This window comes from Mobula birostris, chromosome 17, assembly GCF_030028105.1.
Source record: "Mobula birostris isolate sMobBir1 chromosome 17, sMobBir1.hap1, whole genome shotgun sequence".
Lineage (NCBI taxonomy): Eukaryota > Metazoa > Chordata > Chondrichthyes > Myliobatiformes > Myliobatidae > Mobula > Mobula birostris.
In genome coordinates, this window is record NC_092386.1 from 519,088 (window position 1) to 537,049 (window position 17,962).

Here is a 17,962-nt window from a genome sequence, read left to right on the forward strand (position 1 = left end):
AGTAGAAAAATTAATGTTTCATCTGCTACCTGGTGATTGCAGATTGGCTCCTGATAAACAAGCAGGACCAAATACCATGACTGGAGAGCTTGGTGCAAGAAAAATACATCATTACTGTGCAAAAGTCTTAAGCACCTTTTATATCGTTTCAGATGGTATGGCCTCCATGAAGCCCTGCTCTCAACATCAGAGGCTGTCTGGGATTACCTGGAGACAGAAGTGAAACAGCCTACCAGCCGATTTTCTTATAAAACTGCACAACAGTATACTTAAGATAACTGATGCAATTTTAAAGGCAAAGGGTGGATACACCAAACACTGACTTGATTTTTTTTTACTGTTTTCTGCTCTTTTCAGTAATTTTTTTAATATTTAGAAACTTAATTTCATTATTTTTGAAATCATCTTTGTCTTAGAATTTTTTTTACATGTGCCCAAGATGTTTGCAGCACTCTTACATGCTCACCTCTGTTGTCTTGATTCAATCATGACCAGCTGAAGTGTTTTTACGCAGTAGCAAGACATTTGTGAACCCTCTGCATTAATTATTCATAAAATGTGGTCTTATCCTCACCTAAGTCACAATAATAGACAAACATAATCTGCCTAAACTAGTATCACAAACAATTGCAGTTCTCCTCATCAGTACTGAGCACACCATTTAAACAATCACAGTCTAGGTTCAAAAAAAGTATGTGAATCTTTGGGATAATATCTTCTACAAAAACTATTTGAAGTCAGGTGTTCCAATCAATGAGATTAGATTGGAGGAGATGAGGGTTGTAGAGGTACCCTGCCCTATAAAAAAGGAACACAAAGTCATGTTACTGACAAAGCCTGCTCTTCTCAATGAACATCTGTTTATGCATACTATGCTTCAACCAAAACAGCTTTCAGAGGACCTTAGAAGATGGATTGTAGAGATGCTTGAAGTTACAAAAGCACTTCTAGAAACCTGAATGTTCATCAGCCCACAGTAAGAGAAATTGTCTACAAATGGAGAAATTTAGTACTGTTGCTACTCTCCCTAGGAAACGGGCATCCTGCATAGATCACGCGAAGAGCACAACGTGCAATGCTGGAGGTGGTGAGAAAGGGTCTTGCAAAAGACCTGCAGAAATCCAGGTAACACACATCAAAGTTGCTGGTCCTGACGAAGGGTCTTGGTCCGAAATGTCGACTGTACCTCTTCCTAGAGATGCTACCTGGCCTACTGCGTTCACCAGCAACTTAGAAATCTCTAGAACTGGCTAAAGTCTCTGTTCATGTGTCCACTATAAGAAAATCACTGAAACCCTTTCATGGAAGGACACCACAAAGAAAACCACCGCTCTCCAAAATAAAAACAAAACACAAATACATTGCTACACATCTGAAGTTTGCAAAACATCATATGGATGTTCCACAATATTTCAAGGACAATGTTCTGTGAATAAATGGAACTTAAGTTGAACTTTTCGGCAGATATGCACACCACTATGTTTGGAGGAAAAGGAGCATTGCACACCAAAACCTCATGCCAAATGTGAAGCACGGTGGAAGAAGCATCATGGTTTGGAGCTGCTTTGCTGCCACAGGACCTGGACAGCTTGCAATCATTGAGGGAACAATGAATTCAAAATTGTATCAATACATTTTACAAGAGAATGTCAGGGAGGCAGTCTGTCACCTGAAGGTTAACAGAAGTTGGTGATGCAACAAGGCAAATTTTCGAAACACAAGAGTAAATCAACAACAATGATTTAAAGAGAAGAAAATCTATGTTTTCGGATGGCGAAGTCAGAGTTCAGACCTTAAACCAATTGAGATGCTGTTACATGCCGTGAAGAGGGTTGTTCATGTAAGGTATCCCAGAAATATCAATGAACTGAAAGTTTTGTATGGAGGAATAATCTAAAATTCCCCACTGTTGTGCAAATCTGATCAGCAGCTACAAGAAATGTTTGGTGGAAGTTATTGCTCCTAAAGTAGGTTCTTCCAGTTATTAACTACAGGGGTTCACATACTTTTTCCAGTCTAGACTGTGAATAATTAAACAATGCATTCAATAAAGACATGAAAAGTACAATTATTTGTGTTATTAGTTTAAGCAGATTTTATTCTGCCTGAAAGACCAATGTTAAAAATATAAACGATGCAACCACAGGATCTTTATTTCTATGGAATATGAGCATTCTGCAATTACCATCAACATCCTGAAATACTTTCTAGAAATAAAGTTGAGATATTCTCCATTTGGGAGAACACTTCATTGGCAATGTACTTTGAGTGAACTGAGAATATTGTTGTTTTAAGTACTTACAATGCAGCAGTTTCAGAGCAGTGGAAAATTTCTGGAATATGGGCCGAGATAAATGGGTGGAAGATGACACAGGACACAAACTCTACAGCTGGATTCCAAAGGTTATATTAAACTGTGTTCCCCTACAAGGTAGAAAGCCTTACCACAAAATGCACAGAAAAATTCAAAAACTAAATAGCTAGAGCGTGGCATTACTTTTCATGTGAAGGTGAACTTTCAGGCCTTCTAAAATTAATCAGCTGCCATTTCTGTCCACCCAAGCAACTGGGCACTTGAGTAACAAAACTAATGAGCCATACATGAGCCCTTCTGAACAGCATAAAGATGCAAAGTTATGAACGTTTTCAATCTGATGCCCAAGAACATTTTCTAAAAAGGAAGGTAACTAGGTTAATAGATGAAAAGGAAAAATGTGACTGTTTAAAGGAGAGGAAGAGTAATTAAACATCTGTGAAAAAGCCAGCACAGCAACAATAGCCTGTGCTACATTATTATGCATTTGCATGTTCTAAAATGTTCTAATTAATATTAAACTGCTAGATTGACTAGAATATATAAATACTAACAAATTTAATTGAAACTTAATTATTGTACACATGGACCTTTTTATTGTGCTCATTCAATTCTATTATTGTGTAGTTTTGGCTTTCATTGGGTTAGTAACAACCAATTTGATGCCTGGATTGTAGACTCTCAATTTCACTAACTTAAAATGAAGCATCGATCGCCTATCCTCCACCACAAGGTGAAAATGCAGACAGTTAAACAACACCAGCACTCAGCCTATTTACCCAGTGATTAGTGTTACTCAAAAATTAATTAACAACATTGCACTATTCAAATCACACAAACTGTATCCGCTTTAGAATTTGGTATGCTGTATCTACAAAGATCTGTTATTCAATTTGTTATGTGGCCCAAACTGTCTTTACTCGTTGGTTTATTGCCTACATCTGCTCAACACAAACTTTCACAGGTAACTGGCTGCATTGGTTAACAGAACACCTACCTGAAGTGGAAACCAAACAGTTTTTTGGTTAGATTTTATTTAGGAAACACAAGGACTCCATAAAGCATAAATCTAGCAGCAAACTACTGTGTTCAGAGACTCAAGACCAGCTAAACAATGTCATTCTTGAATGGGTAGGAAATAAAAGCATTTCTGCACATTGACTTCATAGAAGTGCCACATTTCTAACTCATTTCAATATGCTGCAAGATATTGACCTGTTCTTTGTGAGAATTCTGGTGGGTAGTCAATCCTTGGTCTCTTTCTGGTGTTATATGAGTCAAAATCTTCTGGTCGACGCCTACGTAAATTAGGTAAACAGAATCATTATGAAACCAAAAAACCATGAATACAATTGAAAAGCCGACCAATGCAAAAATTGAAGTTAGCAATCAAGAAATGCTAAACAGATGTTTCCTTGCAGTTCATTGATCAGAAATAACTGTCAATGACAGTTTTATCAAATAAGTTGGATGATATTTGTATTATCCTACTAAAATATTTGGAGTTAGTGTACATAATTTTTATTTTCTAAAACTTTAAAACTAGAACAAAAGAGAAAAGAATCTATATTACGCATTTTAAAAATGTGTAAAAAGATGACCAAATTGGATCTGATATTAGAAACACAGTGGGTACACATGTATAAAGCTGCATTTGTTACACCTTGCATTACGTTTAATAAAGCAACAAAGTTTTAAAAAACTAACTTTCATTAAATTGGAATGCACAGTATGTTATAATGTTGACACAATGGCATTTTTTTTTTGAAACTTGCATTAATAGCTAAAAATATTCAAATACTGCACACAAGGTCTGAAACAACAGTTGAAAAGTATCAGGCAGCAGATTAAGACATTGCAACCAGATTTTCAAATTATAACACAACATAGCTTAAGTATCCAACAACTTTCCCTATCCTTTCTAGTAAACGTGCACACTTGTATTGACAATGCGACAAGTGAATAAATATGGGTAGAGATCAAAAAGTGAAACCTATTTCAGATGTGATTCATACCAAGGTGCAAAATCACAATTTCCTATTTTCATGGGGATAAAACAGTGAAAACAAGAGACCTTAAACAAAGTTCCTTGCAAGCCTTGTTCGTTCAAAGTTAACAGGAAAAACGATGACTGGTTGTGTTTATACTGAATTATTTACACCAGTTTTCTGTTGCAAAGGTTTTCAGTATTTAAAATAAAAAATGGCATAAAAATTATTTACAGTGAGAAAAATTCATTAGTTCGAGATCTAATCTTATTACTGAGCTGAGGTGCAAGCAGTTACAGTCCGGATTCCAATTTCATATTGTATTAAAGTTTTGAAATGATAATGTCCAACTACCCAATCTGATACTACAGAAGTAAAACAGCTGTTAACTACTGGAATAGAAGCTGAGACACTATGCATTTGTATCAGAGAAGCTGTTTAAACCATGTCCATTTGGGTTACCCAGTTTTGTCTAGGCAGAAATGAGTGAGATACTTTGGAAAAACTGGCTTATCGTAATAAATTAAAATCATTCCTCAGCCCAGTAACACAAGTAATTAAGAAAACTGGATTTTTCTCACCCTATTACTTAAAACAAAACAAGGGAAACAACAGCAAGTTTATATAAAATGCTGGTTAAAGGAGGAACATACCGCTTCTTGTAGTTGCTTTTTGACCACGCAAACGAAGATTTTAATTTGACAGTAAAGTTCATAAAGCAGTCCAAACTAATGACTTATGATGCGTGAGCCACAAACATAAAAGGAGGGCCTGGCAAGTTGAGCAGGTGTTGTGGTAGCAATGCTATTGCAGTCCAGTGCAAAAAAATAAATTCCATTCACAAAGACCTTTAAAATAGCACAGTGTACCCCTTGGCTTATAACTTGAAAAGACAGCTGGCCGCATAGTCCATGAAAGCCAAAGGGAAGGGTACTGCCAGGTTTCCTCCTACCTAAATCGACAGTCCACTAGATCAAAGAAATGGGCCACTGTTGATTATTTTCTACCTACCACAGGTGCTTTTCATTAAAGGAAACATCTGTATCCCAGCAAACTACAACAATCCATAGTCCTTTGACAGAATGTGGAGGGTATTGAAAGATTTAAATCTGTTGTTTGGTAGTTGGCTACAGGCAAAAGCACTAAGCACAGTAGTTACATCTCAGTTCTTTGAAATTCTCCGCATTTTCACAGTGTGAACACCCCTTTTCTCCCCCCAGGGTCAGGAGGGAAACTGCATACTGTTCATAAGCAGTGCTCAGTGCTCAATGAGGTGGCTTCAAATTGTACAGGTCCAGTGGCACTGTGGACATCTAGGAAGAACGCACACGGACTCAGCAACATCCACTGTCTGGTTTGTTGCCAGGTCTCCAAGGGCCATCGATTTTCCCTTTTACAAAAAACCCTAACCACGTGGATGTTTTCAGAAGCTCAGCAGCTTGATGGATAGGTATTCACTGTGACTAACTGTAAGGAATACTTTCAATAGGTGTATGCGTCACGGTGACCACGGTGTAGCACCAAGTGAAACAGTCCCATATTTAATGCTCTTCTTGAACAAGATAAAATAACTTAACCCAAAATGAGATGTCATCTTCTGCAAAATTAATAGATACTGATCCTTTAAGTCCCAGGCCACATTATTATCCACAGGAATATACCTGGAAAAAAAAGGCTTTCACAAGATATTACAAAAGCAAGTTTACCATTAAAAATATATAATTTACACTCCACCTACCACACCAAGATTTAATTACTTCTACAGAACACCTCACTCTCTCCATGCAGGTTGCATACAGGATGTACTACTCTAACGTTGCATTCAAAATAATATAAATACACCTTTTTATTACAGTTCATTGTGGACATTAATGCTTTAGACATGTATGGCTCCTCTTTTACTCGAAGACGAAAAGCCAATGCGAAAGCACCACACGCTGTGTAATCCTCACTGAAGCCACAGACTAGTCCATGCAGCTTGGCATGAGGATTTTAAAATGATCTTCTGTATCGCTGGTACCATGAATTGGTGACTCTTAGTGCTCCATCATGTTATTCCATTACAAGTGCCTACTATCAGTCCAAAGAACGTTTCTAACCTTCCCACTTCCCGGACAGGATCACGGCGAGGAGGTCGCCCCCTTGATCGTGGCTGAGAATGCACTCTTTTCTTGTGCCGCATTTTATGAATGAATTGATACAAGTCAATGCTTTCATCCGGTGGGAATAGGAGACAAAGCTGTGTGCCACACTCAGGTTCAATTTCCTACACAAATAAATGACTGAATGAATAAAGAGCACCACATTTCAAGTCTACAATAAATCAGAAAAGTTAACTGATATACCTGCCCATCCCGTCCAATTTTGACTGGTTTATTCTCATTCCAAAGGTTGACAAGATGCCCTGTTTTTGTAAATGGCAACTCGCGTCTGGAAAAGAAAGTTAGAATATTATAAACAGCTAACTGTTAAGACCATAACATATAGGAGCAGAAGTAGGCCATTCAGCCCATCGAGTCTGCTCCAATTCAATCAGGGGCTGACCCAATTCTTCCAGTCATCCCCACTCCCCTGCCTTCTCCGTTTGATGCCCTGGCTAATCAAGAACCTATCCATCTCTGCCTTAAATACACCCAATAGCTTGGCCTCCACAGCTGATCGTGGCAACAAATTTCACAGATTTACCACCCTCTGACTAAAGTAATTTCTCAACATCTCTGTTCTAAATGGACGTCCTTCTGAAGTTGTGCCCTCTTGTCCTGGACTCCCCTACCGTGGGAAATAACTTTATCACATCTAATCTGTTCAGGCCTTTTAACAGTCTGAATGTTTCTATGAGATCCCCCCTCATTCTCCTGAACTCCAGGGAACACAGCCCAAGAGCTGCCAGACGCTCCTCACGGTAACTCTTTTATTCCTGGAATCATTCTCGCGAATCTTCTCTGAACCCTCTCCAATGTCAGTATAACCTTTCTAAAATAAGAAGCCCAAAACTGCATACAATACTCCAAGTGTGGTCTCACGAGTGCCTTATAGAGCCTCAACATCACATCTCTGCTCTTAAATTCTATACCTCTAGAAATGAATGCCAACATTGAATTTGCCTTCTTCTCCACCAACTCAACCTGGAGGTTAACCTTTAGGGTATCTTGCACAAGGACTCCAAGTCCCTTTGCATCTCTGCATTTTGAATTCTCTCCCCATCTAAATAATAGTCTTCCTGTTTATTTCTTCCACCAAAGTGCATGACCATACACTTTCCAACGTTGTATTTCATTTCCCACTTCTTTGACCATTCCCCTAAACTATCTAAGTCAGCCGTATCTCCACCTATCTTTGTATAATCGGCAAATTTAGCCACAAATCCATTAATCCCATAGACCAAATCATTGACATACATCGTAAAATATTCTGGTGATAAAAAATAGACAAGCACAGGAACAAGCCCTTCGTCCCACAATGTTGTGTCAAACTATGGAAATGTCCATATTATTCCATTTCCCTCACATTTATGTGCTTATCTAAACATCTCTTAAAAGTATCTCCTATAGATCAGAGAACAATTTGCTGAATTTATGCAGTTATTTGATTCTCAGTTTTATTTGCTTGCAAAACACTTACATAAGAACTTAAGAAATAGGAGCAGGAGGCGGCCATCCGGCCCATTGAGCCTACTCCACCCTTCAATAAGATCATGGCTGCTCTGACCATAGACTCATCTCCACCAACCTGCCATTTCCCCATAACCCTCAACTCCCCTACTATACAAAAATCAACCAATCTCATCTTAAGTACATTTACTGAGGTAGCTTCCACTACCTCATTGGGCAGAGAATTCCACAGATTCACAACTCTTGGGGAAAAGCAGTTCTCCTCATCTTCATCCCAAACTTACTCCCCCAAATCTTGAGGCTATGTCCTCTAGCTCGAGACTCACCTACCAGTGGAAACATCTTTCCTGCCTCTATCTTGTATATCCCTTTCATAATTTTATATGTTTCTATAAGATATCCTCATTCTTCTGAATTCCAGTGAGTACAGTCCCAGGCAACTCAATCTCTCCTTATAGGTAACCCCCGTACCCACCCAATCTCTGGAGTCGAGCTGGTGAACCTCCTCTGCACCATCTCCAAAGCCAATATATCCTTCCTCATAAGGAGACAAAATACTCCGGACATGACCTCATCAAGACCCTGTACAGTTGCAGCATAACCTCCCTGCTCTTAAATTCAATCCTTCTAACACGGAAGGCCAGTGTGCAGGTGCGGAAAGCATCGAGGACATCAGCGGCAGTGGAAGCAGGCGGAGCACCTTTCCCTTTCCATGTTTTTTTTAAAACCATGAAAGAGAGATAGGGTCTAGTGGAGCGGCAATCATCAGATTGTGGGCTAGTCAGAGTGGGAACTGTGTGTTTGACTCAGGCTTTGAGGAGGAGAGGCAGAGGCGAAAGAAACAGGTATCAATGGTAGGTTTCTCCTTTCATTATTACTGACTTGGTTTTGGTTGCCCAAAGTCCAGTGGCGCCAGGATGGCAGATATGGCAGTGGAAAGCTCCTCCTGCAGGACGTGGGAATTCATGGAACCTGATGGTCTCCCTGATGACTACACCTGTGGGAAGTGCAGCCAACTCCAGCTCTAAAAGACCGTATTAATGAGCTGGAGCTGAAGTTGGATGAAGTAAGGGTCATCCAGGAGGCATAGCAATTGATAAGAAAAACTTTTGAGCAGGTGGATACACCCAGAGTGCTGAATTCAGGAAGTAGGTGGGTGAACACCGAGCGAGGTAAAGGGAGAAAGAAGTCAGTGCAGGGTCCCTCTGTGACCATTCCCCTCAGCAACAGCAGCCAGATCAATAGCACTGCGGTCAGCTCTGAGTGTCAGAAGGGTAATGTGAAGTCAGGCGGAGCAAGTCATAGGCAACTTGCTAGTTAGGGGGACAGATAGGAGACTCTGCAAAAGAGACACCAGGATAGTCTGTTGCCTCCTCGTTGCTAGGGTCCAAGTTGTTTCTGAGCAGTTGTAGAATATTCTTGAAGGGGAGGGTGAGCAGCCAGAGGTCATGGTACATATTGGTACCAATGACATAGGCAGGAGAGGGGTAGAGGTCCTGTGAAGCTTAGGGAGTTCCGTATTATTCCCGGTGCCACAGACAGGAAGGTAGCGTAGACGAATGAGTGGCTGAGGAGGTGGTACAGAGGGCAGGGTTTCAAGTTCTTGGATCATTGGAACCTTTTCTGGGGAAGGGGTGACCTGTACAAATGGGGTGGGTTGCACCTGAACTGGAGGGGAACCTATATCCTGGGAGGCAAGTTTGCTAATGCCATTGGGGAGGGTTTAAACCAGATTTGCAGGGAGATGGGAACCAAAGTGAAGAGCCAGAGGATGGGGTGGATGGCGCACAAGCAGAGCTAGCTTGTAGGGAGTTTGTGAGGATGGGTAGGCAGATGATAGAGCAATGATGCACTCAACCAGATGGGTTGAGATGCGTCTTATTTTAATGCAAAGAGTATCATAAACAAGGTGCATGAACTTGTTTGCATGGAGCATGGATCAATAAGTGCAACTATGATATTGCAGCCGTTGATGACTTGGATACCTTGGGCAGAAAAGGCTGCTGAGTGTGCCAGGCTTTAGATGTTTCAAATAGGACAGCGAGGGAAGCAAAAGAGGTGGGGGCGTGGCATTGCTAATCAGAGATAGTATCACGGCTGCAGAAAAGGAGGAAGTCGTGGAGGGATTGTCTACTGAGTCAGTGTGGGTGGAAGTCAGAAACATGAAGGAGGCAATAACTCTACTGGGTGTTTCTTTATAGACCGCCCAACAGTAACAGGCATCGAGGAGCAGATAGAGAGGCAGATTCTGGAATGGTGTTGTTGTGATGGGCGATTTTAACTTTCCGAATATTGACTGGCATCTCCTTGGAGCAAGGGGTTTGGATGGTGTGTTCAGGAAGGTAGCCAGCCACAATATGTGGATAAACCAACTAAAGGAGAGGCTGTACCTGATCTAGTATTGGGAAATGAGCCTGGTCAGGTGTGAGAGCATTTTGAGGGAATGTAATCACAACTCTACCTCCTTTACCATAGCGCTGGAGAAGGATAGAAGCAGATAATTTGTGAAAACATTTAATTCAGGTAGGGGAAATATGATGCTATTAGGCAGAAACATGGGAGTAGAAATTGGGAGCATATGCTCTCAGGGAAATGCAATATTCAGGAAATATTTGCATGGCATTCTGCAGAGGTATGTTCCATTGAGGCAGGAAAAGGATAGTAGGGTAAAAGAACCACACTGTAGAAAACATGTAGAAAGTCTAGTCAAGAAGAAAAGCTCACGAAGGGTTCAAGAAACTAGGTACTGACAGAGCTCTAGGAAATTACAAGGCTGCCAGGAAGGAGCTTAAGAATGAAATTAGGAGAGCTAGAAGGGGCCAGGAAAAGGTCTTGGCAAGCAGGATTAAGGAAAACCCTAAGGCATTCTATAAGTATGTGAACAGCAGGAGGATAAGCCATTTCAGAATAGGACCAATCAGGTGTGATAATGCAGATGTGTGCATGGAATCGGAGGAGGTAGCGGAGGTACTTAATGAATACTTCGCTTCAATATTCACCAGGGAAAGGGACCTTGGCAATTGTGGGGATGACTGACAGCAGACTGAAATGCTTGAGTATATAGACATTAAGAAAGAGGATGTGCTCGAGCTTTTGAAAGGTATTAAGTTAGACAAGTTGCTGTGTCTGTATGAGATATAGCCCAGGCTACTGTGGGAAGCGAGTGAGGAGATTGCTGAGCCTCTGGCGATGATCTTTGATGATCTTTGCATCATCAATTAGGGACGGGTGAAGTACCAGAGGATTGGAGGGTTAAAAATGCTGTTCCCTGGCTCAAGAAACAAAATTAAAGACCAGTGAGTCTTACTTCAGTAGTGGGCAAGTTGTTGGAGAAGATCCTGAGAGGCAGGGTTTATGAGCCTTTGGAAAGACATAATCTGATTAGGGGTAGTCAGCATGACTTTGTCAAGGGCAGGTCATGCCTTACTAGCCTGATTGAATTCTTTCAGAATATAACAAAACACATTGATGAAGGCAGAGCAGTGGATGTAGTGTATATGGATCCAGAATTTGCTTGCCCACAGAAGGAAAAGGGTGGTTGTAGAGGGTTTGTATTCTGTATGGAGGATGGTGACCAGTGGTCTTCTGCAGGGATCTGTTCTGGGACCCTTGCTCTTTGTGATTTTTATAGATGTCCTGGATGAAGAAGGGTAGGTTAGTAAATTTGCTGATGACACAGAAGTTGGGGATGTTGTGGGTAGTCTGGAGGGTTGTCAGCAGGACATTGATAGGATGTAGAATTGGGCTGAGGAGTGGCAGATGGAGTTCGACCTAGAAATGTATGAAGTGGTTCATTAACAGAATATAATATTAATGGTAAGAGATCCTGGGCTCTGTGTCCAGAGAACAATCAAAACTGCTGTGCAGGTTGACAGTATTGTGAAGATGACATTTGGTGTATTGACCTTCATCAGAGAGTTCAAGAGCCATGAGGTAATGTTACAGGTATAGAAGACCTTAACTAGACCCCACTTGGAGTACTGTGTTCATTTCTGGTCACCTCACCACAGAAATGATGTGGATACTATAGAGAGTGAGTGCAGAGGAGATTTGCAAGGATGTTTTCTGGATTGGAGAGCATGTCTTATGAGAATAGGTTGAGAGAAGTGGGTCTTTTCTCCTTGGAGTAATGGAGGATGAGAGATGACCTGATAGAGATGATGAGAGGCATTGATTGTATGGCCAGAGGCTTTTTCCCAGGGCTGAAATGGCTAACACAAGGCAGCATAGTTTTAAGGTGCTTGGAAATAGGTATAAGGGGGATGTCAGAGGTAAGTTTTGCACAGAGTTAGGGTTACGAATGCATGGAATAAACTGCCAGGGATGGTGCTAGAGGTAGGTATAAATGAGTCTCTTAAGAGACTCTTAGTTAGGTACATGGAGCTTAGGAAAACAGACGGATATGCAGTAGGAAAGTTCTCAGCTGTTCCTACTCCTGCACCTATTTTCTATGTTTCTAGAGTAGATTACATGGCTGGCACAACACTGTGGGCCGAAGGGCCTGTAACGTGCTGTAGACTTCAATGTAATAGCATTCCATTTACCTTCTTGACAGCCTGCTGCACCTGCACACCAATCTTTTGTGATTCATACACAAGCACCACTAAGTCCCTCTGCACAGCAGCATGCTGCAATCTTTTACCGTTTAAATAATAATCTAATCTTCCACTTTTCCTTCCAAAGTGGATGACTTCGCATTTACCAGCATCGTACTCCATTTGAGAGATGCTTGCCCACTCACTTCACCAATCTATATCTCTCTACAGACTCTCCATATTCTCTGCACAATTTGCTTTTCCACTCAATTTAGTGTCATCAGTAAACTTAGATACACTATACTCAGTCCCTTTTTCTCGATCATTAATCTGAGTTGGATGATCAGCCATGATCATAATAAATGGCGGTGCAGGCTCAAAGGGCCGAATGGCCTACTCCTGCACCTATTTTCTATGTTTCTATATCGTGAACAGCGCTGACCCGCCGGCACCTTCCCAGAGTCCAGAGAACTATGGCAAGTTATCACCAAAGCCTCTACTATAGCCTCTGCCATTTCTTTCAGCACCTAGGGATGCACTCCATCAAGATCGGGGACCCGTCTATCTTCAGGCCCACAAGTTTGCTCAGCACTATCTCTTAGTGATAGTTGTTGTATCGAGGTCCTCACCTCCCATCACATCCATACCATCTCTCTTTGGCACCTTAGAGTGCCCTCTACCGTGAAGACAGACAAAATAGTGATTCAAAGCCTCTGCCATTTCCTCATTACCCAGTATCAATTCTCGTTCTCCAAGGAACATATGCTCATCTTAGTCACCCTTTTCACTTTTACTATCCGTTTTTATATTTTGTGCTAGTTTGTTTTCATAAAATATCTTCCCTTTCTTTATTGCTTGCTTAGTTATTCTTTGTTGCTTCTTAAAGTTTTCCCATTCTTCCAGTTTCGCACTACTCTTGGTGACTTTGTGAGCATGAGCTTTCAGTTTGATGCCTTCCTTTATTTCCTTAGGTATCCATGGCTGGCTCCCACAACCCTTACTGTCCTTGCTTTTAACTGGAATATATTTTTGTTGAGCACCAGGAAAAATGTCTTTGAAAGTCTTACACTGTTCAACCGTCCCACCATATAGCCTGTGTTCCCAGTCTACCCTATCCAACTCCTCCCTCATCCTGTTGTAATCTCCCTTGTTTAGGCATAAAACACTGACTTTAGATCGAACTACTACACACTCCATTTGTACAGGAAACTCAATCATACTGCGATCACTCTTTCCAACTACAAGATCACTTGCATAGCACCAGATCCAAGACAGCACATTCTCTTGTAGGTTCACTAACATGCTGTTCAAGAAAGCTATCACTTGTGCATTCTCTGAAGGCCTCCTCAAGATTGCCTCAAACAACTTAATTCACCCAATCTCGAGTAAGTTAAAGTCCCCCACGATAACTGCTGTTCCATTCTCACATGCCTCAGATATTTCTTGGTTTATTGCCTATGCACTGCAATGTTATTATTCGGTGGCCTATAGACAACTCCCACCAGTGATTTTACCCTTACCATTCCTAATCTCTACCCAGATGGACTCAACATTCTGCTCCTTAGATTTTATATCTCACTATCACCTTGATTTCATTCTTAATTAAGAGCGCAACCCCACCTGCTTTACTTTCCTGCCTATCCTTCCGTGTTACCCGATATCCTTGGATATTTAATTCCCAATCCTCTGCAACCACGTTTCTGAAACAGCCACTAAATCATACCCCTGTATACTGATTTGTACCACAAGTTCATGGACCTTGTTTCAAATACTACAGGCGGTCAGATAAAGTGCCCTTGCACTCATGGCACTGTTAAAATGTAGTAAACCTTTGTCTCTTTTGCACTTGAACGAGAGATCTTATAGAAACATAAAATATTGAAAGGAGTTAAGATAGAGGCAGCAAAGTTGTATCCACTTGTAGGTGAGACTACAACTAGGGGACATAGCCTTAAGATTCAGGGGAGTAGATTTAGGATGGAGATGAGGAGAAACTGATTTTCCCCAGAGTGGTGACTCTGTGGAATTCTCTGCCCAATGAAGCAGTGGAGGGTACTTCAGTAAATATATTTAAGCCAAGGTTGGAGAAAATTTTCAATATAGTAGGGGAGTTAAGGGTTATGGGGAAAAGGCAGGTATGCGGAGACAAGTCCATGGCCAGATGAACCATGAATTTATTGAATGGCGGAGCAGGATGGACGAGCTAGATGGCCTACTCTTGCTCCTACTTCTTATGTTGACTTTTCTGTACTCCACCATTACTTTTCTCTTTGTTTTGTTTTTACTTTACCTTTATCCACACTTTTTCTCTTTTACCTTATCCATACTTCTTCAATCTGTTGAACACACCCCCATCATTTAGATTAAAGCCAATCCACAGCCCCAGTTACGCGATTCGCCAGAATCTAGGTCCCATCACGGTTCAGGTGAAGTCTGTTCCAATGGAACAGCTCCCTCCTTCAACACCAAGAGTGGTGTTGCCAGTTTCCCATGAATTCAAACCTACTTCTCCCACACCAATCCTTCAGCCATGCATTTAACTCTCTAATCTTCTTGATCCTGTGCCTATTTGCACGTAGCTCAGGTAGTAATCCAGAGGTTACTACCTTTTCCGTTCTGCTTTTTAATTCAGTCCCTAGCTGCTCAAATTCTCTCAGCAGAACCTCTTTCCTTGTTATGTCGTTGATACCCATATGGACCACGACAACTGGATCTTTCCCCTCCCACTGCAAATTCCTCTGTGGGCCAGATAAGATGATATATATATTAAAATTAATTTATTTTTATTCCTTTCTATATTATGATGTATTGCATTGAACTGCTCCTACTAAGTTAACAAATTTCACGACACATGCTGGTGAATCTCCTCTTCATCCTCTCCAGAGCAATCACAATCTTTCAAGTGTGGTAACCACAGCTGCACGTGGTACTTAGGCTGAGGTCTGACCTAGGATTTACAGGTTTGAGCATAACCTCCCCATTTTTGCATCAACCCTGACTAATGAACCTTCAATGATCTATGCCATACTCAAAAGTCCTTCTGTTTCTTACAGATCTTTAAAACTGTACCATTCATGGTATCTTAGCCCCATCAGTAATTCCAAAGTGCATCTTACATTTGTCTGAATTAAGTACCATTTGTTATTTTTAAGTCTATTTCACCAACATATCAATGCCTCTCTGCAAATGAAGACTACCTTCCACAACTCCACCAATCTTTGTCATCTGTCTATTTACTGATTCAAGATATTATGAAGAGCAAGGGTCTCAGTACCAATCCCTGTGGGATACCACTAGTCACAGACATCCAATCAACACTCTACCATCACCCACTGTCTTCTACTCTAAGCCAATTCTGGATCTAGTTACCAACATGTCTTGGATTTTATGGGCTCTAATAGTTTTAACCAGTCTCTCATCTGTCTGATCTCTCCCTTGGGTGTCAAGTGTTTTTAAAGGGGGAGAAAACACTTACTCTACACCTCTCAGTATATCTCTCAAGTGGTCGGTTTTCATAAATCGTACACTGTTATTGTTAATAATTGAGAAGATGGGGAATAAGCAGTGGGGACTGTTTTGAGTGTTTTAAAATGGACAGTGAAAGAATAATTCAGAAATAGTTATTTTAATAAAGCTGAAAACAAGTAACAGAACATCAGAAATTTGTTAACTAAGAACATTTGATGCATTTGTTTGTCCATTCAGATAAACACTGCATTCTTACTCCATTTACAATTTCCAGTTTAGAATTTAAGGATTGCATTCTTCGCTATTCACTTCTTCATCCAGAGGGTGATGAGAGCGTGGAATGAGCTGCCAGCAGAAATGGTACATTGGGCTGAACTGTAATACTTAGAAGTTTGGATAGGTACATGAATGCAATTGGTTTGGAGAGATACAGTCTGGAATCAGGTAGGTGAGTCTAGACCAGGGGCTTCCTTTTCCTTTTTTGTTATTTTGAAACTGTAAAAGATGGAAATAAAAGCTTTCTTGCTTAGAATATGAAAGAAATGTGTCACCTCTAACTTTATGCTTTTTGGAAATCAGTTCATCTTTTACTCACTTAGCCATTCACAGTAACAGAAATTTTGACCAGGGGTGCCCAAACTTTTCCATGCCACTGTTTATTGAATAGATTAAAAATTGTGCAAAAAACAGAATATATATTAAAAAAGTGAGGTAGTGTTCACTGGTTCAATGTCTATTTAGGAATTGGACGGCAGAGGGGAAGAAGCTTGTTCCTGAATCGCTGAGTGTGTGCCTTCAGGCTTCTGTACCTCCCACCTGATGGTAACAGTGAGAAAAGGGCATGCCCTGGGTGCTGGAGGTCCTTAATAATTGACGCTACCTTTCTGAGACACCATTCCTTGAAGATGTCCTGGGTACTTTGTAGGCCAGTACCCAAGATGGAGCCGACTAAACACAACTTTCTGCAGCTTCTTCTGGTCTTGTGCAGTAGTCTCCCCACCACCTCCCCCTCCCATACCAGACAGCAATGCAGCCTGTCAGAATGCTCTCCACAGTACATCTATTGAAGTTTTTGAGTGTGTTTGTTGACATAACAAATCTCTTCAAACTCCTAATGAAGTAGTCACTGCCTTGCCTTCGTTATACTACGTTGATATGTTGGGACCAGGTTAGGCCATCTGAGATCTTGACACTCAGGAACTTGAAACTGCTCACTCTCTCCACTTTGTCTTACCTTTGTTGAAATCCACAATCAGCTCTTTCGTCTTACTGACGTCGAGTGCAAGGTTGTTGCTGCAAAACCACTCCTGTATGGCCTCTCATCTCCATCTGAGATTCTACTGACAATGGTTGAATCATCAGCAAATTTATAGATGATATTTGAGCTATGCCTAGCCACACAGTCATGGGTATAGAGAGAGTAGAGCAGTGGGCTAAGCACACACCCCTCAGGTGCACCAGTGTTGACTGTCAGCAATCAGAACAAGATGTTGGAGAAATTGCATTTGGTTGCCCACATTATATAAAGGATATCATTAAGCTCGAAAGAATGCTGAGAAGATTAATAGGGATGTTACCTGCTCACGTTACAAGTAAAGAATGGATAGGTTCAGGCTGTTTTCTGTGGAGTGTAGGAGACCAAGGAGTGAGCTTGTAGAAGCAAATAAAATGATAAGGGGCATAGATAATGTGAATGATCTTGGAGTAGGGAAGTCTAAAATTGGAGGTTTAAAATGAGATGGGTAAGTTTAAAGGGACCTTTCCCTTGAGAGAGTAGAGAGAATGTGCTCCAAACAAGCCCCAAAATCTGGCCCTTTGCAACTGGATTCTTGACTTTATCACTGGGAGACCACAGTCTGAGTGGTTTGAAAATAATTCCTCTTCGCTGACAATACTGGCGCATCTTAAGGATGTGTGCTTAGCCCACTGCACTACACTTGCTATATCTATGATTGTGGGGCTAGGCACAGCTCAAACGTAACCAATAAATCTGCTGAGGACACACTATTGTTGGCAGAATTTCAGATGGTGACAAGGAAGCATACA

The 17,962-nt window shown here is 41.0% G+C and overlaps 1 protein-coding gene across 4 annotated transcripts in view; it reads right to left on the bottom strand.

The window, feature by feature from the left end:
- ythdc1 (YTH N6-methyladenosine RNA binding protein C1) overlaps nucleotides 1-17,962 on the bottom strand; it is a 91,898-nt gene that overhangs the window by 8,975 nt on the left and 64,961 nt on the right. For 3 of the 4 annotated variants that reach the window (XM_072281168.1, XM_072281166.1, XM_072281165.1), the window contains 3 exons: nucleotides 6,648-6,732; nucleotides 6,402-6,568; nucleotides 3,530-3,612 (listed from right to left, as the gene is read on the bottom strand). In XM_072281168.1, the coding sequence (XP_072137269.1) occupies nucleotides 3,530-3,612; nucleotides 6,402-6,568; nucleotides 6,648-6,732 (335 nt within the window). Of the gene's footprint in view, nucleotides 1-3,529; nucleotides 3,613-5,016; nucleotides 5,964-6,401; nucleotides 6,569-6,647; nucleotides 6,733-17,962 lie in introns of those variants that run through there. The other variant, XM_072281167.1, reaches the window with a different exon arrangement.